Here is a 26,333-nt window from a genome sequence, read left to right as displayed (position 1 = left end):
AGCACGGTGGTGCAGTGGTCAGCACTGTCGCCTCACAGCAAGAAGGTTGCAGGTTCAAGCCCTGGCTCCAGCACCGGATCTTTCTGTGTGAGTCTGCATGTTCTCCCTGTGCCTGTGTGGGTTCCTGTGATGGACTGGTGACCTGTCCTGGGTGAACCCCACCTCTCACCCAAAGGCTGCAGCCCCCCTGCAACCCTGAACAGGATAAGTGGTAGCAAATGGATGGATGGGTGGGTGGGTACTGCAATGGCCTGATATTTTAAAATTTCTCCAGACTGCTCGGCCATGGGCCTTTGCCTCCAGCTCTCCCCATGAAAGACCCAGATCCACTCCGTCTGCTTCCATGTGTGAAGTCACATAGAAAATTAGATTTCTTCTGAAATTTGTTGTGTTGGGAGGCAGAGATATTTGTGTTAGTTTTTCTCACATAACCATAGAAACTTGCTCATTTAGGCTTGTTTTCTTTTTCCACAGCGGTTTTTGTTTTTGTCAAAGGGCTACACTGAGTAACAACACGGTCTTTTTGGTCACTCCAGTTTATCAGTGAAACTCTCCATAATGACGAGAGGAGCAACAGATATCCATTCATCTGTTTTCTATACTGCTTATCTGTGAAGGATGGGGGTGGGGGGTGGGGGGTGGGCGGTGGGGGGGCTAGAGCCTGTCCCAGCTGGACGGATCCATTACAGGGCAAGGAACGGATTTCCCCACAGAATTCATGAAGACACACACAGAGGATTCACTGATAGATGGAGAGAGAGAGAGAGAGAGAGAGAGAGAGAGAGAGAGAGAAAGAGAGAGAGAGAACAACATTAATTCATGATTAAAAATAATCAATATGATGAGGTAGTTGTTTAATTTATGTTGCATCTATTTATTTTTTTTTAAATGAAATTCAGTCACAGCAAAGTCTAGCAAGGAAGCAGCAGTCACTTGTGCCTCACCGGTTTATTTAGGTGAACTGAGGATCGGGTGCTGAGGGGTCTCAGAAGATAGAGCAGAGTAGAAAGGTGACTTGATTGCCAGGTCAGATGCAGCAGTGTGTAGAACAGAAGGTAACAGGTCAGCGACCTCCAGCTCCGCCCAACACCAGACTGACAAACACAGAACTGACAGACAGGGGGAGAGAAACACACACGAGGGAAGGGAGAGGAGGGGGGGGGGGGGGGGGATAAAATACATTGAGCCCTGACAATATCTGGGACTGCTTCAACATGTAGAACAGCAGCAATATTATTAGTCAGTCATGGTTGATCGAGGGAAGAAAGAACGTATCAACATGGAGGTGTAACCCCCCCCCCCCCCCTCTCCTACTTTGTTATTTCGATGCACTGAGCCTTTGTCACTGTGATTTTTGATGAAGGATGATGCAAGACCCTCATGCAGGTAATCTTGTGTTTGCATTGGCGCCGGTCTGATGTCAGTTTGAGTCCAGCTGGGAGCAAACAAATCCCCTGAAAGTAGGAGTTTATTACCCTTGACGTAAGTCTGGTAATTTCAGATGTGTTTGTGGAGCCCTTTAACTCCACCCAGCAGACCCCCCTCTTTAGTGCAGAGTTCCAAATGTCCCTTTTGAACTGATAAAAAAAAAAACACTGACACTCAATAACATCTGTTAAGGTATATCTTGTTACTTGATAATAACCAAATTGAGGGAACAAGTTAGATCTCGTGGCCTCAAAAAACAAAACAAAACAACCCTTCCTATGATCCCTTTTTGTCTTCTTTCTATGGCCCTGTGGAGCTCCGTACCCTTTCTCTTGTCCTGGCTGAAGTGAAGTGTGGTCAGGGGTGTTAACTTGAAGCAATAAGGATAAACTGAGAGGCAATGCACGTGAAGACGCTAAAGTGTTCGACTTGTACTTTTAGAAGACATTTACATGAGCAAATAATGACAAATGAACGCGTCTTAGCGGTCCATCTCTCTGCTCCACCCTCCAGCGACGCCCACACGCTTATACAAGGCTTTTACCTTGACACTGACAACCTCGAACACAACTACCCGAGAAGAAGCTGAGCTGGGATCTTGTGTTGTCGCCGTCGTCGTCGTCGTCGCATCGATTCCTAACGGTGATCATGCGTTATTTCGGGTAGGTGGACTCGTCCAGTCACGTATGTGCACGTTTGTGTTTTGTGTAACGGAACTTGCTTTGACCTCTTGTCTGATGTGATGTCAGAATTAAGGGGTTTAAACTCGATTTTACTCGTCATTCCTGTTGTGTGAAGTCAGGCTGTTGAGGTTTGACGCACCACTGCGCGGCGAACACTTGGAGCCTGACACGGAGCCTGAACGGCCCCTGAAGCGTAGACGTGGGTTGGAGGTGGACGCGTTTGTTTGCGCGCTGCTAAAGAGCGTCATAAAATGGCCCATTATTTTAAATGTAGACGCTTAATGTTTTTTTGCATCCATGTTTATTGCGTGATATTTCTGATGAACAGCAGATGAAGGTTTTGGTTGAATTCTTAAACCATCCTGTTGTTAATTAAACCGGGTTTGGACACGCTGAAAAAAGGAAGTTCCTGAGAAACTGACCGTCTCTTTTTTTTCTTTTCTAACCAAATGCCTAATACACAATTGCTATCGCTAATAATCTCATGTTCTTTACTTGGGTATTTTCAGACAGTTTGTATCACTACTGCACTGGTACTCCTTTGCCAGCTCTTACTGCTACTTTGCAGGTTAGGCTTGTGCGTCACACTCCCAATGAGGTAATAAAATAAGACGCATTATAATAAAGAGCAAATGATCAACGTTTATTTTTCTGTCACTGCGTCTGCTGGGTAAATATTCTGAATTCATTCCAGATTTAACATGCTGATCTTGGACTGGGACGCTAGCTGGCCTCTAGTTAGCCTCTTGTTCAACCAAGATTCTAATCTTAATTGAAACAAAACAGACGAGCTACAGGTTTTGGATGCTGGAAGTGGGCAGCACTTCTGATCCACAATAATTCATCGTACTAAGCTAACTAGCATTCAGCCGGAACATAAAGGAACTATTGTCCATGTGCATAAAGACTGTTTGTGAAAATGTTGGCCTTTCAAATGTACTGCCATGTCCTGATATTTTAAAATCTTCCAGGTCAATGAGAATACTGGGATCGGCTCTGGTGCTTCTGCTGGCGGTCCATCAACATGGTGTCTCAGCTGACAGTGATACTTTGGCTCCACCGGAGGTTTCTCTGTACAACGGCACGATGTTTGCATCCTGTAAAATGAGACCCAGCACCACACTTGCTCTGGGTCTGCCCAAAGTGTATGGTCAAGTGCTGTTTAAGCAGGATTATCCTGAGGGAAAGCTCAAAGTCCTCCTCCGGTTTCATGGTTTTCCTGAGGTGGGGGATTCAGAGCCCAGAGCGGTGCATATTCACCAGTTTGGAGACCTGCACCAAGGATGTGAGTCCACCGGTGGCCACTTTAATCCACATGGTGTTAATCACCCTCATCATCCAGGAGACTTTGGACACTTTGTGCCACAACAAGGAAAAATCAACACAGAGATTGAGTCCGAGGCAACACTGTTTGGGGAACTTTCAGTGTTAGGAAGAGCAGTGGTGATTCATGAAAAGAGAGATGACATGGGACAGGGGGGAGACGCGGGGAGCCTGCTGCACGGGAACGCCGGCCGGAGGCTCGGCTGCTGCATCGTTGGGATTTCTACTCCCACTCAGTGGAATTTGTATGAGCAGCGGGTAACTAGGAGGCTGAGGAGAAAGTAATCCCAGAGCAGTGTCTTTTACTGGCGTGTCTTTGTAATCATTCCTTTGGTGATCCCAGTAAAACTCAATGATTCAATCAGCGAGGAGTCAACCCAGCGCTCAGCATACACACACAGGCTGCTGTTACTCTTTCAGTGCCATGAACATCTTTTCTCAGGCATTGCTCTATTAAATATGACCGCCTCCAGATGTTTTATCTGTTATTTTTTCACTTTGTCGCTTATTTAGTCATTGGGGTTGAATGTTAATTACCTTGATCATGTGATTTTTGAAGCTTTTTATATACAAGAGCATGAAAAAGCATCTCAAGAGAACATAAAATCCTAAGAACTGTTTTAGCCTAAACCTGGGACCTGAGACAGTCTTAATTAAAATATTATTTAACAAATGAAAATGGATTCATGCCAGCATTGTGATTCATTTATGATACCTGAAGAACAAGTATTTTAAATTTACAACACCTTGTGTGCAACAGATTCTCTGGCAATCCTTCTCGCATTTTTAAGAATTTAAAGGCCACAAATGTCAACCTGTAGGTGGCGCTAGAGGAAAAGATGGAGCTCAATCACCAAAAGAAAGTCAACCTCTGGTTACCATGGTAATCCATTCACGAGTTGACAGATTGCATTCTGGATTAAAATGCTGGACAGGATGACAAATGATGATTTAAAAAAAAAATACAGAAAAACTTTCTGAAAACATTAATTTTGAGCGTAAAAATTCAACTGAATAAAAGGTGAAAACCGCAGAATATGGTGACAACGAACAAGTTCGTCAAAGTTATTTATTATGCGTAAATAAATCAATTGCCTCCACATTGAACACTTACTGTGTACACAAATGGTTTCACAGATTTGGTATGAAACTGGTGAATAGATTAAAAAGGTGAAGACATCAGTGCTGGTAATGTATAAGATGTGGCTTCCTCGCGTCACAGGTTGAATAATTCTGAGACTGTAACAGTGCAGAGCAATGAGGTCTCTTTGTTCAGTGTCAATTTACATAATGTACAATAAAAGCATTGATTCAAAGGGAAATTCACTTATCTTGGATAAATTAATATAACACTTTCATGCAACATTATTTTGTGCAGTGGATGATAATACAACCCTTTGGTGATATGCTGCCCCCTATTGGTTAGGAGTGGTACAAAATTATAGCGCCTCGGATGGCCAGGTGACAGTGACGATAGAGGTAGAAAATTCAGTGACGACACCAAACAGAGGCAATGAGCTTCATCTCTTCACCTTTAAATTTCTGCATGAAGTAAATGCGGACCAGAATTATTGTCAGCTATGGGGTTTTACAACCTCGAATGTAACGCAAAACACACATTCTCTGCCACTTCAACTCAGTCTGTCACTAACATTAGGTATTACACACGCACTTCCTGTTGTGCAGTAACTGGAAATGACGGCAGCACCGTATTCTCAGGAGGAGATCATTCAAAGTAGCACTGTGATCACTACCTGGCGCTATCATGATCATCGCAGCAGCTACACAGCTAGTTTTTAGTTTTGAGGACATCGCCTCCAATGTGCACGTAATGTTTTCAGCAAGAAGTTTTGAGATTTGTTCCCGGAATATATTTTTTTTCCCCCCAAAAGGTAGAATAAAGTTCTCTAAAAACATTGTAAAAACATTTGCTGTGGCAACAGATTACATAACATCCCCGATATGTTGTCATTAAAATGTTTTGTCTTAAGACAACATTTAACATTACGGGAACATTATTTGAAATGATCTTTAAAAGACGGAAGCCAAGATACCTACAATTATTTTTTTGAAAGCAGTGATTAAAAATTCAATTAATCGGTTATCAAGGCATAAAAAATTATAGCAAGTGCGTCCTTTCTGGGCTTCTGTTTAAAAAAAAAAATCTTTAGATTTTAGATTAAAACATTTTCTTTTAATGTGAACATTTCCTGCTAGCTGGAACCCCTCCCCCCAATTTTGATTATTTTCATAAAAATAAACAACATTATGTTATTATTTGTTTTAGATTCTATTCTGACGCTCAACGGCAAGTTGTCGTCTCCCCGAAGACGTCAAATTTCCTGAGTGACACAAAGATCCCTCCCATCAGAAGGACTTGCGTGGTTTGACTGGACGTCCTCCTGCTCTTCATCAGCGGCAGGTGACACACTAGGAATGTTTTCATCTATTAGAATACACTTTGTTTCAACAGCTGCCACTCCCTGGGTGTATTCATCATCTTCTCTGGCTCCTGCGGGGTCAGTGGGGCTGATATTCAAGGGAGGAGTTGCGTTGGCGTCGATCACTGTGGGAGAGGAATCAGTCACACTTCTCTCATCCCGTGACCTGCGACTTATTACTGTTAAATCCACTGTCATCTGGGATTGGTCGCTTTCCTCACTGCTTGGTGTTTCTGGCTCCTCCTCAGCTGGTGGGTGTGAGGGGATCTGCCTGTTCTCCTCAGGCGGTGGTGCCGTCTGCTCACGGAGACGAGCTGGTGTGTCACTCCCTTGGTTTGCATCTCCTGGAAAACTCTGCTGACCGACATTTTCAACCTCCTCGCTTCCTGTGGGGAGATTCCAGAAACTACAGGAAGTCTCTCACACAGGTAAAAGCTAACATAAGAGAGGGAATATTCACCTTGTTGTGCATCAGATCCTGGTGTCAAAGCCTGATGAGCGCTCTGGATGGTGGACTCTTTTCCTTTAATGATGAAAAGTACAGAGGTCAATAAAAGGACAATTTGTGCACATCAGAACAAGCTAGCACCACTCTGTCTCTTCTTGTAACAGTGCTTCTTTCCTGAAGAAGTGACAGTGTGTCACGGTAGCAGGAGGAGCTGCAGAGGGCCTCTCCTGCTCTGACAGAACCTGCAGTTGTGATACGTAGCTGTTTTCTTCAGAGTTCTGGAACATACACCAACCATTCAATTGGGAGATTATCCTCTTACTCATGCTAGGGAAGTTAGCATTACTGTGGCGTTATGGCTCTTTCCCAATTCACTGAAATAACAATGCTGATTCAGACGATACGGCTCTAGCTTGTCCAGATTACAAATACCACCTTCAAACAAGTGAGTTTAATACTCTGCTTGCATCTGTATGTTAGGTAACATGGACAGAATTTCAAAGGTGAAAATGAAAGTAAAGTTTAGATTTTGAAAGCAGACATTGCAAAGAGGAACATACTTCCATATATTCCCAGGGACACATTATAAGTCAGGCCTCCAGGAAGCAAGAAGCAAAAGAGCAGAAGAAAGAAATTATTGTGAATATTTAGTTGAATACTGGCGACAATAATGTACACAATATAGTTCCCGCATCCACCTGGTAGACTCCATAATCCAGAAATCTCCAGTGTTTTCAGTTTCTTCTCCAGTTCTGCCACTCGATTTCCAAGAATCCTTAAGGCAACACAAGTTTTATTCAGTTATTTCTCTGCACATGACCACAGCCTACATGCAGAGTACAGTATTGAGTGTCAGTACTTGTTGATTTGGCGCTGGTGCTGAATCACCATGTTCTTCTCATGGATGGTTTCCAGGAGAGCCGTAGCGAGAGACTTGAGATCTGAGATTGACTGTGGTGTCACTGGCAAACTGCAACCATTTTCCTCAGACAGTAACAATTCCTTCACTGCACGAACACACAGATGCACGCGCAGACACACACAAACACACACACACACACACAAACACACGCAGGATTGGAAATATACACATATACATTCCCATCCCTTGCCACCTGTATAAACACAACATTTATTTTGTCATCTTTCTGACCTTGTTTAGCGGAGAGCACACCAGTGAGTGCGCTGCTGTTTGGCTTCCCACCAATTTTAGAGTTCTTCCTGCACTCCAGGGCACCCTGAAACCAGATTGATCAATAGTGTCTGTTTCAGGAGAAAAAAATGATGTGCTTTTATTTCTTGATATTTGTAAATAAATATTGAGTCAGTTGCATCAGTAAGATATTGATGAACCTGGAGGCCATGTAGCTACCTTGTACTTGACCAGGTTTGTTTTGAGCAAGGTGACTTCTTGTTGAAGCTGCTGAAGTCTTTCATGCAAATATCTGAAATAAAATCAATAAGTTAATATGTTGATTCAAGAGCTCCAGACACAGAACGGCGCCAGGAGTGGAAGGATTACAGTCTTTCAACAGGACACGAGACTACAACACCCAAGCTGCTCTTCCATGACGTGGCTTAAGTTGGGGTTGGCTCCTCACGTACTTCCTCCTCACTGGAGCAGGTCGTCATAACAAAGCCACATCAAACGGCTGTGACGTCATCTTCATATACAAGAACAATGCAACGGAGTGTGATGCTGCGTTTATGAATTGGCTTTTTTTTTTTTTTTTTTTAAGCTTTCCACAGTCAGCTTCTTTTTTCTTAAAAGGAGTCATGTGTTGTCCCATATTTTGTCCTTCCTGTAAATCAGATTATAACAGTCCGTACTTTCTCAGGTGACCCCTGTGCCAAACTGCATGGATTTGTGTGTTGCCACTGCAGCGACTACAGAAGCTTGGCTATGTGTTCTGTGACGATGACGCAGTGAGTTTTCACACCATCTTTAAGCATCTGCTCATCTGTGACACTGACGAAAGGATCGAGTACTATTCATAAACTTTACAAAGTCAGGTGATGGCGATGAGGTGAAAAATGGAAAAGAGAGAGAGTATTTTTAAGTCGTATTATTTTTAAGACATATTTTTGTAATAGGCTGCAACTCTCTTGAAATACAACCACCTGTGGCACTGATGCAGAAGCTCCATCGCCAACTAGTGTTTCAGACGTGTAACTGTGGTGAGACCAATCAAAACCCTGTGGGGTTTGAATAGAGTCCGGTATAAATCACACTTGTCAGTGAAGCAAGAAAGTTGAAATATGAAAATCCTAAACAGACGTCAACGGACCTGTTCTCCATGCAGAGCGCATCGATGTCTAAAATCTGAATCTGGTCATTTCCTACAACGCGGTTCATTTCCACGTTGAGACGATGAGCCTTCTGCTGGAACACGTCTCGCTCAGCTCGAACATCCTGAAGCTCGTCGGTCAGAGATTTCACGCTGTGCTCCAGCACCTCGTTCTACAACCGCAAGAAAACACACGCACACACATATAAACACTGGCAATACATAAGCTCTTATTAACAGGTAATTTCATTGCTCATGTCAAATGTCCAGTTTGAGACAAGCAAATGTTCACATTTGGGAAGCTGAAGTTTGAAATATTTGAGTTTTTTTCCCTCTTAAAGAGACTTTGTAAAAAGGATGAAAAAACAAGGGTATTGGAACTTTGGATATTATACCAAGTGCTTTATCTCCACTAATAAAATGGAAATGTAAAAATTGCAAACAAGACCAAGATAGATTTCTCTCTTGGGCATTATATTATGTATTTGGTGTGCCAGAGTACACAGGCTAGCTTGCACTGGGAGGAAGTAGGAGCTCTTATTGTGAAGAACCAGGAAGTGTGAATGTCGACGCATCTGATAAAATCGTCACATAAATTAAAAAGATTTCCCTCACAGTTGCAACTGTCAAACCGAATGACTAACTGGACGTCTCCAGAGCAGCGGGGGGCTCTCACCTGTTCTCTGGCTCGTTCCAACTGTCTGACCAGATCTTCTCGCTCGTGTGCTGGGAAATGTCGAGTCCCGACCTCCTCATCTCCCAGCCTCTGTTTGGTGATGGTCATTCGTAGCAGCTGTGGAACATAGACCCCGGTCATGTTTCTGCAGAGCCGAATGATGGCGGATTTTGCAGGTATATGAGTGTTGTATGTGGTTATTCATTATGAAATATTGATCTATAAACTTTTCGACAAAACCTAACAGCGATCTGTGACATCAGCAATCCTGGCCCTTGTCGGTGCAAATTAATATCAGCTGGTTCAGGTCCAACTGATGGCCTATAAAAAGGTGTCTCATTGCCAAGGTGTCACGCAAGAAGCAAATCATGACGAGTAAAAGCAAAGAGCTCTCAAGACATTCGCAACCTTATTGTTGCAAAACATACTGATGGCACTGGTTACAGAAGGATTTCTAAACTTCTGAATGTTCCAGTGAGCACTGTTGGGGCTCCAATCCAGAAGCGGAAACATCATCATTTCACCATAAACCGGCCACGACCAGGCGCTCCTCACATGATTTCTGACAGAGGAGTTAAAAGAATCATCAGAATAGTTGTCAGAGAGACGTGGACCACTTGTGGAGAGCTTCAGAAAGACCTGGAATAAGCAGGTACAATCGTTTCAAAGAAAACGCTAAGTAACGCACTCAACAGCCATGGCCTGGATGAGCGCTCACCATGCAAGACTCCATAGCTGAAGAAAAAATATGTTGAAGTTCGTTTAAAGTTTGCTGCACAACATCTAGACAAGCTTGTGAAATACTGGGAAATGGCACCGCCCATCACCCCAAAAACACCACACCAACAGTGAAGTCTGGAGGTGGGAACTTATGGTGGGGGGCTGTTTTTTTCAGGACACCAGGACCTGGAAAACTTCATCTAATCGAAGGAAGAATGAATGGAAAAATGTACCGAGACATTCTTGATAAAAATCTGCTGCTGTCTACCAGGATGATGAAGATGAAACGACGGCGGACATTTCAGCAAGACAAGGATCCCAAACACACGGCAGGGGAAACTCTCACTTGGTTTCAGAGAAAGCAAATAAAGCTGCTGGAACGGCCCAGCCAATCACCTGACTTGAATCCAACAGAAAGTCTATGGAAAGAACCAAAGTTTTAGAGGCCCAGGAACCCTTCAAGATTTGAAGACTGTTTGTGTGGAAGAATGGGCCAAAATCACACCTGAGCAATGCGTGCAACAAGTTGCTCCACTCAGGCTGTGTCTTGAAGCTGTGATTACCAACTAAGGCTTTTGTGCCAAGTATTAAATAAATCTAAGCAACGGTGTTCAATACTTTTTCCCTGTGTCATTCCATTTTATTACACATAACTGATGGACATCTAAGTTTTGATTTCTTTGCATGTGTGGGTTGCATGGGTTGTTGGCAACATCTGGGGAAAATGTCATGTCAATCACACCTTAAGAAATATATTAACTGAGAAAAATGTTGACGTGTTCAGTACTTATGTTACCCGCTGCATGTACTTGGACTAGAAAACATTTGATGAAACAAACGTTCTAACCTTATTCGAGATTATTAGAAGCACTTTCAGTACGGCAGAAGTTAGTGACAGGCACCTTGTTATCACCCTGAGCCTCCAGCAGTCGCTGTTTCAGCTCCTTCACCTCCTCAGAGAGTTGGTTCCGTTGTTCTCTGGAGTCTGTCAGCAGCTGGGCCAAATTCACCTGTTTAAGACACCAACAACATACATACATAAATACACACACACACACACACACTATAACATCAAGGAGTGAACACTGCTCACCTGATTGCGTTTCTCAGGAGGCAGAGAAAGATCACCGTCCTGTTGATTTAGAATAAAACAGGAAATGAACATCTCAAAGGTGTGTTATCGTCTCGATGTTGCTGCTTATTCTAGCGGGTGCTGCATCTTCAGCACACGCGGATGTCTTACAATGAGCTCTCTGTACTTCTTCTTGAGTCCCTGGTGGCGCTCGCGGAGCTGGTTGGCCATCAGCTTGTACTGATCGCGCTCCTGCTGGCAGGTGTCCAGCTCCTTGGAGAGGATCAGGAGAGCTTCCTTCTTGCTCTCCAGCTTCCGCTTACAGATCAGGAACTGATGAACCGATACAAATGATAGGAAAACTACATTGTTTTACACAAGATTATAAAAACGTCACAACAGGTTAGTAGAACACCTTTGAACAGTGCTGTTAATGTTGCAGGAATTATATTATTTTTGTAATTATCTGTAATTGGTGGCCTTTTTTTAACCACTCCCTGGTTAAAAATGAAAAAAAAGAAAAGAAAAGCAGGTACAGTCATTTTATTATTTGTGTATTATATCACAACTGCAAATCTCAATATTGCACACACTCATTCTAATCACATAGCACCAATTCAGATCATTTTCATTGTCAATTAAAGTGAGTGTTGGCAGAAAAACTGAGAAGGCAATACTGCTCGTCTGCTGGAAATGTTAAGATTTCCTCTTTTCAAATGAATTTGTTCCTGTATAATGCTGTATTATTCCTGTCACACATTTACCAACTTGATATTTAAAACACTTGTCGTGACCAAGAGTGATACCTCAAATAATTCAGATGAATAATTCATTACAAAACATAGAATTAGATCTCCTTCATTCAATTGAAAGCACAATACATCCAAAAAAATTCACGCATTTCACAAGAAAATACAAGAGAGACAAACAACACATTGACACATTGAAGAAGCTGAAAAAAAGCAATTTTTTTTTAATAAATATCAAAGAAGTAGTGATTGAATCTCTATCAATCAGCCAGTTGGCTAAGTGTGTTTTAGTTTGCCTGATATTTCAGTGTTCCTACCGTTCAAATTTTACAGTAATCATATTGTGAATGAATTTATATTGAGTTTGACTTTTTAATCATTCTAAGAAGGTTAAGTACTTATGATAATTCAATCACATTCATATTATTCTAATATTTGCTTTACTAGTAATTTGACGGTGATTTCAACCCGTCACGTCACGACAAAAGGATAAAACGAAGTTTGCATTGGATTTGTATCACATTTGAAGAGTGTGGACATCAATGAATCCACTTCCTTGTAGAACCCAGATTTAATCTTGTTTGCTCTGGCTAATCTGAATCAATACAAGTACCCGGATCGACACAGGAAAGAAACAGAGAACTAATAAAGAGTGGATTTACAACATGATATTCTGGCGTTACAACAGCAGCTGGGGTTTCGCTGCAGTTCGTCAGCCGCAGGTTGGAGGGGTTTGAGTCGGTTTACTGCGGAGGATTTGCGGGCTCACCTCGTTTACCATCCCCTGCCAGTCACTCTCGCTCCTCCTGGAAGGATCCATCTCTCTCCGGGACCAGCAGAGCTGAAGGCTACTGACGTGAGGTGGATCTGGAACAAGCGTCACCGAGTTGTGTCGATTCTGCTGCTGAACACATTAAAAGGCATTTTGCATCATCGTTGCTCGAGGAACTCGGAGTGCATCATCAGAGATGTTTTACTCTGAGAGGAGGGAACGTTCAACCATGTCCCCGTTTACCGAAGCGTAACTTTAGCTTAGGTCACATGTAACACTTTGAGCCAATTGAATCAATTCTTGGACGTCACTCAACGGTCTCACGGACAGTCGCCAAAACGCCGCGACAGTTGTTCCTCCAATAACAGGACACAGAATTTTAGCTTTACGGGAATCACGGCGGAGGGGTCGTGTGTGTGTGAATGAACGGGAGTGACTTCGGAACGCGAGTTATCCAAAAGCCCCGGGTTGACGGGGAGATTGAAGTGCATTTGTGGAAAAAAAAAAAGTGTTGGGTCGCCGTAAACGGCCTCCGACTGTCGTAACACCGAGCGCGCTGAGGTAAACTCTACACTTCCACCTGATATTTCTCTCGCTAAATTTTCTTTTCTCTTCCGGCTGCTGGAAACGCAAGATAAACACACACATGTAGTGTGAGCTGAGTTTATGCTGGTTGCTGTGGCTAAAAGAACATCCACGGAGGGGTCTTCTCGTAGGACTGGAGCGCTATTACTTATTTTCACCCGAAATGTGCGATCTCCACTGTCTTTAAAGAACATCTCTGACATCACTTCCGTTGTTTAGACGTCACCTAGCGTCATGATACATTTACTGATTTTGCTGCATTTGCTGACACTGTTAAAAGAGGGAAGGAAGACAGTCAATTTAAAATACGTAATAAAATACATTTTTATTATTATTTATTATTTTGACACAAGGCAGGCCAAATTAAACATGATGCACTCCATTTTGGGAAGCCCTGCCTGAGACCAAAACTGGTCAAACTAAAGAATCTTTTTTTTTTCAGTTCTTTAGTTTTTATTTATTTACCAAGACTGAAATAAAGTGAACGCAGCAGGTGTAGATGACAAACCAGTTTTAAGGACAAAGTTGGGCCTGCAGATGGTGCTAGAGGATCAATACAGTTCAACACTAAGTTCTTCTCAATATTCAAAGATGTATTTCAACACAGGAAAATAAGAACAATAGAAACCCTTCAACAGCGTGTAATAAAGAGGGATGGGTTTACAAGGTACAATTCCCATTTTTATATTTTGTCATTTTTATAGAACCAGCACGCATCAATGACGCTCACACGTCGTAAATGTGCTACAGCTATCAAGAATGCTAGTCCCTGTGCTGAGCTCCACGGTCACTCTGGTCTGCCCGTGATTGGACGTTGGAATCCCGATTGTGCTGGCAGACACCACCACGAGGAGGCCTCCTGTTGTCCTCCTGGGTCTTCCACCAACCACAACTGGACCTGTCAACATATTAATGGGTTGGAGGAAGGTGTGAATGGTGTCTGTCCTCCTTCACCCACCAAGTGCTCCTCTTGCATTTGGACAGGTGAACACCACCGTGGTCAACTTGGGCTCCACCACAGTCCTCACGGCAGGCTCCTCCATGGTCTCTTCAACTGCAGGCCTCATCATGGTTCACACCAACGGCCTAAACACATGGAATCCCCTAGCTGTCTCCACTGGTCTTCAGCAGACCAGCAGGTTTACAGAGGGGCTTCTGTCTTCTGTTGGTTGTGTCCAGATCACCAGTGCCCTCACTCCTGGGACTCTTGGAATCATTGTTGCCCTCATTAACAAGATGTCCACATGAGAATTAATTATCTCATAATTAATTTCACCGGATTCTGTAAACAAGGTTGTGCTGGTTGTGCAGACATGAAGGTCTCCTGAATGGGTCCTGTGGCCTGTCTTATCCCCCCCCCCAGATTTATTGTAACTACTGCAGTAGCTGCTGCAGCATCTCCAGGCTCTGACTTTAATCTTCGTCTTTGAGCTCTCAGTTCAGCTTCTCATGCACAATCTTGATGATTTAGAGTAAAGGAGCAAATGGACGTCTCAAACACGTCCTCTTGTCTCCGTGTTGCTGCTTATTCTAGTGGGTGTTGCATCTTCAGCACACACAGATGTCTTACAATGAGTTCTCTGTACTTCTTGAGTCCCTGGTGGCACTGGAGGAGCTGGATTAATTAATTTGTGGCCACAATACGTAGGTTGTACAAGAATGCAAAATGACTAAATTGAAGCGACAAGGTTTTAGCTTGTGGCCACAAATATATCAAATTTAAGCTGTGTCGCATAGCCTCAAAATTTGAAACAACTTTAATTAATAGGTAATAAATAGATAATAGGTAGATTGTAAATCTCCAGTGACTCCAGGGTTCCATAAAAGATTAACATAATAAACTCATTTAATTAAATTAACTGCAGTAATAGATCAGTGCGCAAACAAGCAGGTTTTGATTCCACAATTGTCCTTTATCCTCTGTGACATTTCTAACGAGTTTCCGTTTCAGATGTCAACGTCTCCACCATTTTTTTTCACTTCTGTTGATAAAATACAGGACTAATTAAAGCTCATAAATGGTTTCATGTTCTTTAATACAGCATTTCAACTAACTCATTGTTACATAAGACCACAGACTGTAAATACGCAGCTGTGCGAAAGTTTCCAAGTAGTTAGTGCAAACATCATAGATTATTGTAATGATGTATTAGAGACTAATAAGTAATCAATTTACTTTAAAAAGGAAAAAAACTCAAAATTTGAACAAAGCGTATTGCTAAAATGAAAAGGCTTCCATTCCTAATATACATTTTGCATAGGTTTAACTGTTGGTCAGGCACTCTCTTCAAGTAGTAGCTCGCTATAAATGTGCAGTTACGCTCAAGCTGGTAAGATCTAATACATTCAACATCGTACACATCAGAAATCATGACAGTTGCTACATATTCGCGGCTCAGGAAGACAAGTTTCTGTTGCAACCAAGAATTCTATCAGGTTAACTAACCCTGAGCCAGCAGTTTGCACCAAAGATTCCCAACCAGACGAAACAGTTTCCACGAAAGTTGCCGGGGTGTAAAGTGGCCCGTCTCATCGCGAGTACTTGGAAGTTTCAACTGGTCTTTTTCACAAATCTTTGGTCTAAACTGTCTATGACAGTGGTAAAATCAACAGCTGAATCCATATTTTTCAACCTTCACGGCAGAGACTAAAGTTCTTTTCCAGAATAATCTTCTGTGGACAATAATCTGATGTGAGGCTGTGGTCTACCCCTGGACTGGCCATCGTTTCCTGAATTTATTTGATTGCGCTAGTCAACTACTTTTCAGATTAAATCTAATATGCTGGCACATGCTAACTCAGTTAAATGGCTGGAATCGGACCTCTTAAAGGTTGCAGAAAGTTGCCAGACAAAAGCATTGGTAACACATTACAACAGGGCTACATTAATAACGGCTGGTCAATACGTACTTAACCATTTATTCATGCTCCGTAAAGGGGACGTGTGACTCTCCGCTTACATTTGTTAACGTAACCTTATTGTAAAGAGTTACCAACATGAGTACTCCTTTGCAGCATACACGCAATATTGTTTGGAGAAGCCACGTAGTTATTACAAGCTTAAATCTACAATAATATGCTCAAAAACCATGGACTTGCCCTTAAAACTGGAGGAAAAGATGAAGTTTCTGCGGTCCGTGGTCACAACAGTAAATGACCGCGGTGACTGAACATAGATGTCCTTGAACTTGTGAAAGGTTTTGTTCTCAGTATCCCAGAGGTAGATTTGTGTGAAGGTATAGTCACTGCCCAGAGCAAGGTAGTGTCTCTGCATGAAGGTGAAAGGTTGCAGGACCATGGCTCCTCGAGAGGGAAGAACCTGCACTTCTGAGAACTGCTTACTGCTCCACTTGAGGACTTTGGAGTCACCGATGTAGCAGGTCATAGCCAGATATAACTCATCTTCCACCCGGAAAGCTTTCACTGCCACCACATCGTCGACATTTGGGATTTCACCGTGAAGGATGAACTTCAGGCTGCTCTTGTTCCACAGGTAGATGACCGGTGACTGAGAGCGACTGGCTAAGATGAGGTAAGACTTCCCGTCCATCTGGACAAACTCAGCATCTGTATCACGGAACCATTCGTGGAGAAACTGGTAGGAGTAAAAACCACTTTCATTGCGGCCCGGTTGGTCGGTCCACTTGTACAGAGTAGACAGACCTGCTTTAGAACTGTCCACAATCACAAAGTACCAGTTGTTGTCCATTTGGAAAACCTCGAGGTCATTTGGCTTTGAGATATTGAAGACCTCAATTGATTGAAATTTAGTGAACTTGTTTTGTTGATCATCAAACTTGTAAACATGAGATCCACCAAAGAGCTGAGTAACAATGATCAACACGTGGTTATCAACCAGAACTGACTTGCACCCAGCGACAGATTTCCCTGTTGAGAATAAAAACAGGTGTCAGTAGTAACACAGCAGAGCTACTCACAGATAATCTTTGAATTTTCTCTTATCTCTGGATGTGTTGGCTGCAAAGATTAGAAATATAAACCAATCGAACATCACCAATGTATACTTTGATATATATACAAGATGTCAAACCTGTTATGTTATCAAATTTCCTGAAATTCATCTCAATGTGATCCCACTCCATGACCACACAGCTGTTGGTGTTGGGCGCAGCCATCGCCACGTAGATGTCCTCTTTGAAGGAGAAGATGTCGGCTGACATGGACTGAATGGGAATCGACTGATGACGCACAAAATCTGTGAGACGCAGGAAACAAGCAGCAAGAAGGAGTCATGCTGTGGAATGCTGCTGCGTGAGACAAAGGTTTGATAGCTTATATCATTATTATCGTCAGTAGTTTGCAATGATTTCATTGCTCATTTCTGTTCTTTCTGTCATAAACAGATCTGCCAATGATTCTGAAACAATCACAGATATAAAAACTAAGGTGATGACTGTAATAAGAGAGTCCTTTAAATGAAATGATGTGAATTTTCAGTCACCAGAATTGAAACCCCCTGATATGTAGAATCTAAATTTATGAATCAAAGATATAAATATATACTCTGCTACATATACTATAGTAGGTCTGGAGTCCGCTTGTTTTCGAGTAAGAAGCATTTCAAGTTGAATTATTTAACAGTTTTGATGTCTCTCTTCCTTTGTTTCTTTTTAAAGGCCGCACAGTCTTTGCTTAACCTGTAACAATTCCTAACAGCTGATGGTGTCGATGCGCCTCTGATCGTGTCACCTGTAGAGATACACTTCCCCAGAGGAAGAGGAAGGTCATTGAGCCGCTTGCCCTTCATGTCACTGGGGCCTGCGCAGAAGACATCCGATACTGTGGCGTTTGTGTTTTTCAGCCACGTCATCAGCCACTTGTTCTCACAACTGCACTGGAAAGAGTTTCCTCGCAGATCCCTGGTGTATGACAGGGAGAGTCAACGACGTCTGACAAATCAGCTTGAGCACGTTTACTGCTAGAAATGAACGTTTCTACAGATGGAAATGGAGTCAAGTGTTGAGCCACAAAGAGACAGGACGCTCCTCCTGATGGAGATCATTTGCTGCCAGCTGTTGGATGAAAAGGCATTTACAGAGGCTTGATAAACACCAGTACGGCCAAAGTTGACACTAACCACAGATATACAGATACAGTGGTGATATTCACCGAGAAATTTAAGGGCATCAGAAAGAATACAGAGAGATGCGCATTTTTGTCGAGGGACTGTTGAGTCCAACCCGTCGAAATGCTTTCCAATGGAAGCTTAAAAAGTCTTACTTTTAATTAGTTTTTTTGCAACACTGTTGTCACTTAATAACAGATGAATTCATCTAATTTTCTCATTAAATAACAAGATAATAACTCGTTATGTGAAGACCATTAACTTTCCCTGTCATGATAACAAGATAAGTTCCAGCATGAAAAAAGTAATGAGAAATACTGACTTTCTTAGCTTCGACATACTGTTTTGTTTCACACTATGTTAAAATTTTTAAATGACTAAAATATATGTGCGTGTTTGTGATATGTTATTGCATGTGCACTGCATTTCTCATGACAGCAGTACGGGCAACTAGTGGCCATCTGAAATATAGCATGTATTACAAGCACAACTGGAGAAATAGACTCGATCTGATATAGTGAAATATTAAAATATCCTGTATACAGACAATATTTTGAGTGGAGTCAGCATAAATGCAGAGGTTGAAATATCATCATCATGATAACCTTTGCCAAAAATTCATAAACACATCCAAAATGAGCTGCACCGTGGTGCAGTGGTCAGCACTGTCACCTCACAGCAAGAAGGTTCAGGGTTCGAGCCCCGGCTCCATCACGGGATCTTTCTGTGTGAGTCTGCATGTTCCCCTGTTCCAGCGTGGGTTCTCTCTGGTACTCCAGCTTCATCCCACAGTCCAAAGACATCAAGAGGGGACGAGGCTGATTGATACTCTAAATTGACCGTAGGTGTGACTGTGAGTGTGAATGGTTGTCTGTCTCTATGTGTTGGTCCTGTGATGGACTGGTGACCCGTCCGGAGTGAACCCCACCTCTCGCCCAACGGCTGCTGGAATAGGCTCCACCCCCCCACATCCCCACGACCCTTAACAGGATAAGTGGTAGCAAATGGATGGATGGAAAATAGTGTCACATCACTTTAATGCTGCTTCACACACAGCACTGCCTGAGTCAGCTTCACTTTGATACGCAGATTGGAATACTGGGGATACATACACACACGCACACACACACACGCACACACACACACACACACACACACACACTGCTGACACCACAACTGCTTACTCACAGTTCCAGCAAGGAATCCAAGTCATAAAATAGACCTCTCAGCAGAAACCTCATCTTGTTATTGGCAAGTGATCTATAGCAGAATCACATGGGAACAGAAGGAAATGTGCACATTTATAAAAAATGTAAATCTTTTGCTTGAGTTGCTGCATTATCAGATGAGGCACTTGTTACTGGTTTGAAGAGGGAAACAATGGCAGCCTTACAGATGAGTTAAATCTCGGAGACCGCGAAAGGCATTTTTGGCGATGGTTTCGATTTTGTTCCCTTCAATGAACCTGGACAACAGATATTAAAACAGAGATGCATCAGGACGGGTATCAGGCAGCTTATATGACGTATGATTATGGAAAAGAATGTAGATGTTGGGAGGTATGAGTAGACATTAAGATGGAGGTGAGGGTTTGTGTATTGGAATTATTTCATTATACGTATATCAAAAACAGGATTTTACCATCTTACGCTGGGAATCCGGATATTTTTGTTGAACAATACTTACAAATATTCCAGATGCGGAAGCCCATAGAAGGCATCGTCTTTAATAGTGGTCAGAGAATTTGCATTTAGAAGCCTGTAAACAAAAACAAATGGAGCAAAAAGAAGGGAGGGAAAGAGAGAGAGAGAGAGAGATGAAAGAGGGGGGCAGGATTCTTACTTAGTCAGCATCTCCTCTGAGTCTGCATCATGAGGCCAGACAGATGCTCATTTATTTCTTCATTATCAGCCTATTTCTCTTGTGTCTTGCACTGCCCAATAAACACCAGCTATTCCCATGACAACGTGCACTTACAGTAGCTGAAGGGAAGGCATGAGTGAAAACATCCCCTCTGTAATCTCAGCGATGGATCCATTTACTACGCTCCTGGTGGGACAGCAAATAACGCTGCACGTCAAAGTCAAACTTGCACCTGGACGCGTTAACACCCTGCGCCAGTCCTGCAGGGGAGCTCAGCTTAACGCACAATTAATAGTTTTTAGAAATAGAAAATTGTGTTTCGAATCAAGTACATATTCACTTACAAAGAGTTGATGTCACTCGGTATAGTCTTCGGGATTTGGGAGGCGCCAACGCAAATGATGGTCTCCTTCGAGCAGGAGCATCCTGAAGGACATTTGAAATTCCTTTTAGATTCAGCGGTTCCGCAAAGATACAGCAGCGCAAACCCGACCAGAAGCCACTGCCGAGGCGTCGTCATGGTGCTCCCTGGGCCTTAAGGAGAGTAAATGGTGCAAACAGCAGCTTTTTATCCGCCCGGGCGACATCAGAATGCAGCACCAATAGAAAACCCTGACACAGGCTGACACGGCTGCAGCTGCGCCCCGGAAGGATGCTGCTCCGGGACGGGACAGAAGAAAGTCTGCCTCAGTCTTGTTGTGGGGACACGTAATGAACAGGCGTAAACTTGTAACTGATGTTTAAGGTGACGTGATCAAATCAAATAGCTGCACAAACAATACTGTAACACACACACACACACACACACACACACACACGCAGATGCTTTCAGCACCATGGAGAACGCCAGTGAGCAGAGGTACTTGGAGGGAACGTTCCATTAATAATGTCAAAGAAAATGTTTTCATCCAACATTTCAAATCCATTTCTAATAATGCACAATATTGTTTATGAAGACAAAACATTTTCCCTACAACATTCTGAGAAAGGTTTTTTTGTGGGATGTTGGTGAATATGTGATCCATAATCTCTTGTCTCATACCAAATTTCAAGGACAAACATTATGGGAACAAATTAAAAAAAGAAAAAAAGAAAAAAGAAAGAAATATCACCAGAGCACAAGAAAGAAAGAAAAAAGAAAGAAAGATAGAAAACTATTCTCAATCCATCAGAGAGCTCACTTAAACCCAGGAAGGGAGAGAAGAAATATTTTGTGGCCACAAGATGTAACCTGTTCCCTTGCGTAAGTTATTTTGACCAGTGAGTGTGTACAGTGCCGTTACGTCATATCAGAGCACATTAAACTCTGAAAATCCCTGAAGGAGGAAACTCCCTCTGCAGAGTGACACGCTTCAGGCTGCCCATCCAACTATTAACCCTCAGGCCTCAGATAAACAACGACTGCTCCTCTTATTGATTGGTGGGGTTTCAGTTAAACAAAAATTAGATACAGTTTGACTGATTCTACTCAACTCCACTTATGCAGTGTAGTGTGTTTCACAGATGTGCCACTAGAGGGGACCTGCTGATAAAAAAAAAAAATGTAAACAATATCTGTCAACAAGTTCCTGTTGGTGCTCTGGACATTCAGTGGGTTCGCTTCCAGCAACGTTGTCAATCCACCTTTTAAACCTTAAATGATTCGGTAATGTGAGTTAATCTCGTCCGTCCATATTTCATTTCTTTTTTCATTTCATTTGTAAAAAAAAGAAGAAGAAGAGTTCTAATTATTTTTAACAAAATTAATCCTAAATAATTATATGTAAAGTGTTCAAAAGGATTATTACATATTCTATATGTGGAACAAACTGAATTTCCTTGAGTTTACAGAAAACGTAAAAAAAAGTCAAGAATGTAATCTCTCTCTCTCTCTCTCTCTCTCTCTCTCTCTCTCTGCTTCGTCTCTGTCTCGCTCACACACAGGTAAACACACACACACACACACGTACACACATTCACATTAGTTACTTAAACAAAAATTACATGGCTATGATAAATAGGACATCATACACAATCATCATATTTCCTCCGGTGTGAATGATGACATCACACCGTTCAGCTCTCATTTTTGACTCAGATAGTAGCATTATTCAATGAAACAATGCGTTTGTAAGTTTTCCCAGTAGGCTCTAGGAGGTGCTGACCTTTGCTGGAGGACGGTAGTCCACCAGCACAAGCGAAACCCAACACCCGATGCCAGAAGGGAGCAACCGTACATGTTTGCCATTGCTGGCGTAATTCATGACAGCTCTGCATCGAGCATGGCTGTTTTTAGTCTCTAGTATTCCTGAAACTCTCAGGACACGTGCAAGATGAAACCAGATGACGCCATGCACAGCAAACATCTCTCTGCTATTTTGTTCTGGACAAACTCAAGATGGGATTAAGGAACTGGAAATACCAACATGGAAATGTGATTTGTTTTCTGTAAAACGTCAACAACATCTGTCGCCTGTTGTCGTCAAACACGAGGAGACGCCTGTCACTTGTGACCTGTGACACAGTGGATGGTGTATCATGACATTTTGGTCATATCTTGAATGCCTGTCACAATTTATGGACACAAAAGAAGAAGTGACCAGTTTATATTGGAAGCAAGTCAAATTAACATTTAGGATGATGAGGTAAAGATACAGCAATCAGCCAAAGCTGACTATATTTCCTATAGACAACCATAGCGGCCAACTTCATGGAGCTAAATAATTAACCGTAGCTCAACACAACTCAGTGACGGTTCTGTTATAATTCGCAAGAACAGCATTAACAGTTGTGTAAAATCCTTTTTGATGCAATTGTAAATATCTGAATACACAAGGTTTTTTAATAAACTACCATTTTTTTTCTAGTTGTACCGTAAATGTGATGAAGTCAGATTCCTAATCCTTTTTCTCTGGGATCGATTAAAGAGGGAGATTTTCAAAGTAAATGACAATCAAGCAGGAGGAGGATTAACACAACCCAAATCATTTCAGTGGATTATCGATAACCTGCAAATCATTGCTGAAAGTTACGAATCGCTGCTGAAGGAAACAGACATGTGTCCCTTTGAAATTCAAAGATAACCTCTTCGACTCCTGACAGCTGGAATAAATCAAACACATTGGAGCTTCTAAAGATAGCTGCATAGATGACACAGATCTGAAAAGCTTCTAATCTGTGAATTAGTTGTTCTGGAAAAAAATAATCATTTATTTAGCATGAAATTATATGCCCTAACTTGATCACGTAAACATCGAACCATGCAGTATGAATATACTGACTATTAACATTTATGAGTTTAATACATTTGTAAACTAAGTCAGTAAAGTAGCCTTCAGACTCTTGGATTGATTTGTCTATCAGTGGTTTAAAGTAACTCTCTAATCCCTGACATCCAGGAAACTAGCTCACGTATGACACTTTCATATCCAAAGATCACCTTTACCCCTTGAACCATGAAACCTTGAGGGTCTGGGGGGGGGGGTTGTGTTTTGTGTGTGTGTGTGTGTGTGTGTGTGTGTGTGTGTGTGTGTGTGTGTGTGTGTGTGTGTGTGTGTGTGCGCGCGTGTGCGTGTGTGTAACCTAGAGAAGTTCAGCGTCTGGCTGATGGTGACTGCTGCACAGCAGGTGTTCAGGCTCTCAAACTTCTCCTGTTCCCACTCAGGAGCTGCAGGAACACATGGAGCCGGTATCAGGAGCTCACTGGTGCTGATAAAACTGATGATGATGATGATGATGATGATGATGATGATGATGATGAGCTAGCCAGTCAAGCTTAAGTTTTTAAACAGATATTTGTTTATTCATCTATAAAATAGAAAGACTGCAAAGCAGTCTTCTCAATGGATGCTGTTCCCAGTTTTTAATCATAATCCCTCGTTGTAACTTAATGGCTAAAACAGAGATCTGAATCAAGGTATGGGTCACGGTCGACTTCTAGTTTTGGACTTTTAGTTAATGACTCATTTAGGACATTATGACCCTTGTGCTGTAGTTTTGCATCTTGCTTTCTTGTTTTACAGGTCAGTTCCAGTTTTCACTTCTATCATGCACTTTATAAAGCAACTGCTGCTAACCCTGGGAGGTACAGACTTCCTTGCACTTCTTTACCTTATGTATGTTGTTGTGTTGTTGTTGTTGTTGTTGTTGTTGTTGTGTAACCAACTGTACCGCTCTCTGCTCCCTTCATTGCCCCCCACGGAAATAAATAACGTTTTCTAAATCTGAATTATTTTGAAATTCACTTCCCACAAGTGTAACTTCTTGTTTTTGGTTGTTTCCTGCTTCTGAGACTCACCTGTTCCCAGTATTTCTTGTCCACTTCCTCGTCCGCGCACTCTCCCACCTGTCTCTCGCTGCATCGTTAGTAACTTTCTCATATCTGCCAGCATGTCCTTTGTTTTATTCAGCCTGTTGCCCTCCAGAGTTTTTGTATCTGGAAAGTTTTCTAGTTTCATTTTTGTTTATTTTTCTGATTAATAATGTGAATAATAGAATATTCTTTAATGTTTTATTTGCATCTTCAATGTTTTCATGAAACACAAGCAAGCCAATGTCTGCCAAGCTGAGCCAAAGCTGAGTAAGCAGCTGGGCAGAGCAAGAGGGTGGTGAAACCGGATAATATTTGGATTCTGCAGCAAGAAGCGGGCCAAAGTGTGTGCTGTGGTGCTTGTAACACTTCCTGTCTCCACTGGTTGGCACTATGACTAATCCGCCCCAATAGTTAAAAGCTACTTCCTTGACCTGTACTACACCCTTCCACTAAGTTTGGTGATAATCTGTCACAAAGTTTGTTTGTTTTTTCTCTCTCTCTCTTTTTTTTGCATAATCATGCTATAACAGACAGACAAATGTGGACAAAAGTGTTGAGGGGGAGTGCCTGTATTGTCAGTATTTGATAATTGAAAATCATGAGGTTTTTGTTCTTTTTGATGGTGTGTGTGTGTGTGTGTGTGTGTGTGTGTGTAGCGTGTGTGTGTGTGTGTGTGTGTGTGTGTGTGTGTGTGTGTGTGTGTGTAGCGTGTGCATCTATCAGGGTTAACTAACACTTCTGAGAGGGTCTTTGTCAGCTCTCTGGCTGGACCAACAACTGCCCGACAAACACTTGTCAGCCCTGCAAATCTGTCACAGTAAAATCAACACTTGTTAACACTGTAAGATTTGCTGTGTTACTTTTCAGGTTGCGACTCACGCTAATGGTTATTTTTAGAGCAGGTACACATTGTGTATCATTTCTCAGAGATGCCACTGTTCTGTATCGTCGTCTAGTGAGAACGAGGGTTGAAAAGGTCTGTACATGGACAGTCATGGTGTTGATTAATGGGGCTCATGATTTAACACCTGCTGTTTTAATGCAGCCACTGTGAGAAACTGATCTCAGCATGCCTGTGTGAGTGGCGGCGGCGGCGGCGGCGGCCCCATTTTAAATAGCTCCTTAAATGTATCATCTCTGTGGAGGTCAGTTCAACATGTCTGCTCACTTTCAGGCACATTGACAAACTTTAATAGCTCAGTTTTTTTTTAAACGAAAGACCACACACAGTCTTCGACATTATTTATTATGAATCTAAAATTGTAGTTTGGTCGTCATAGCGCCACCTGGTGACAGCAGGAAATGACTTCGCTACCAAGTGAGTGGACCAGATCCTTCTTGGTCACATGTCTTCAGAACTTGGTGATGAGCCACTGTGACACAGCAACCAATTTTGCTAGTTCACCAAACAATACTAAACTCCAAGCTTAACTTAAGTCATAGCGCCACCTAGTGCTCATGGGAAGTAAGTCTGATGTATTTGATTCGCATCAAAATTATGCTGTGTTGTCTTAACATGATGAACAACAACATCATACATGTGTTTTCTGGTTCCACCTAGTGAGCACAGGAAGTGATATTGGTACAACAGTGCAGCATCAGCTTGCTCCTTCATGCACCATCCAAATATTAGCAGCTATGAAAACACACTGTGACCACGTGGGCGTCCATTAGGTGTCAGAGAACAAAGGGAGTGCAGGAAGTCCACCTTGGCTGAGGTATGTGATATATGATTTTTTTTTTTTTTTACATTACTTTTGATCAAAATCACCTGGTAAATGAAATACAGATTGTACAGTTTTAAGCAGTGTTACAACATTTAATAGCAGTTGTACAGAGTATCTGTTGATGACGATTTTAATGTTTTTTCTTCTTTGTTTTTGCCAGACAACAGATGCACCCAAATGA

The 26,333-nt window shown here is 42.3% G+C and overlaps 3 protein-coding genes across 6 annotated transcripts; 1 reads left to right on the top strand and 2 right to left on the bottom strand.

Annotated features, from left to right (window-relative positions):
* The first annotated feature begins 1,930 nt into the window (after window positions 1-1,930).
* LOC147257580 (extracellular superoxide dismutase [Cu-Zn]-like) lies at window positions 1,931-3,906 on the top strand. Its single transcript, XM_086211590.1, has 2 exons — window positions 1,931-2,090; window positions 3,083-3,906. Exons 1-2 carry the CDS (start codon window positions 2,077-2,079, stop codon window positions 3,717-3,719), a joined length of 651 nt encoding a protein of 216 aa, XP_086067716.1. The 5' UTR covers window positions 1,931-2,076; the 3' UTR covers window positions 3,720-3,906.
* Window positions 3,907-4,459: 553 nt separating this feature from the next.
* LOC147257579 (coiled-coil domain-containing protein 149-like) lies at window positions 4,460-13,335 on the bottom strand. 4 transcript variants are annotated; one of them, XM_086211586.1, is made up of 14 exons: window positions 13,247-13,335; window positions 12,598-12,732; window positions 11,251-11,412; window positions 11,101-11,139; window positions 10,910-11,017; window positions 9,288-9,404; window positions 8,612-8,784; window positions 7,696-7,768; window positions 7,477-7,561; window positions 7,183-7,330; window positions 7,022-7,098; window positions 6,884-6,919; window positions 6,336-6,398; window positions 4,460-6,261 (listed from the first exon to the last, which is right to left on the bottom strand). In XM_086211586.1, the coding sequence occupies exons 2-14, from the start codon at window positions 12,646-12,648 to the stop codon at window positions 5,768-5,770; spliced, it is 1,626 nt and encodes a 541-aa protein (XP_086067712.1). In that variant the 5' UTR covers window positions 12,649-12,732; window positions 13,247-13,335; the 3' UTR covers window positions 4,460-5,767. The 4 variants fall into 4 exon arrangements, with proteins under 4 accessions (XP_086067712.1, XP_086067713.1, XP_086067714.1 ...); XM_086211588.1 differs by lacking the exon at window positions 13,247-13,335 and having other exon boundaries at window positions 5,928-6,281; window positions 12,598-13,209; XM_086211587.1 differs by lacking the exons at window positions 6,884-6,919; window positions 13,247-13,335 and having other exon boundaries at window positions 12,598-13,205.
* A 1,855-nt stretch (window positions 13,336-15,190) lies between these two features.
* Window positions 15,191-20,834, bottom strand: LOC147257578 (leucine-rich repeat LGI family member 2-like). Its single transcript, XM_086211585.1, has 8 exons — window positions 20,479-20,834; window positions 20,249-20,320; window positions 19,958-20,029; window positions 19,665-19,736; window positions 19,460-19,531; window positions 17,896-18,065; window positions 17,237-17,401; window positions 15,191-17,073 (listed from the first exon to the last, which is right to left on the bottom strand). Exons 1-8 carry the CDS (start codon window positions 20,652-20,654, stop codon window positions 16,238-16,240), a joined length of 1,635 nt encoding a protein of 544 aa, XP_086067711.1. The 5' UTR covers window positions 20,655-20,834; the 3' UTR covers window positions 15,191-16,237.
* Between the last annotated feature and the right edge of the window lie 5,499 nt (window positions 20,835-26,333).

This window comes from Aulostomus chinensis, chromosome 8 (genome assembly GCF_037954235.1).
Source record: "Aulostomus chinensis isolate RoL2024-O1b breed Wild chromosome 8, RoL_Achi_v1.0, whole genome shotgun sequence".
In the NCBI taxonomy this organism is placed as follows: domain Eukaryota; kingdom Metazoa; phylum Chordata; class Actinopteri; order Syngnathiformes; family Aulostomidae; genus Aulostomus; species Aulostomus chinensis.
The sequence above is the reverse complement of the archived record's forward strand: the minus strand, read 5'-3'. Positions and strand labels throughout refer to the sequence as shown.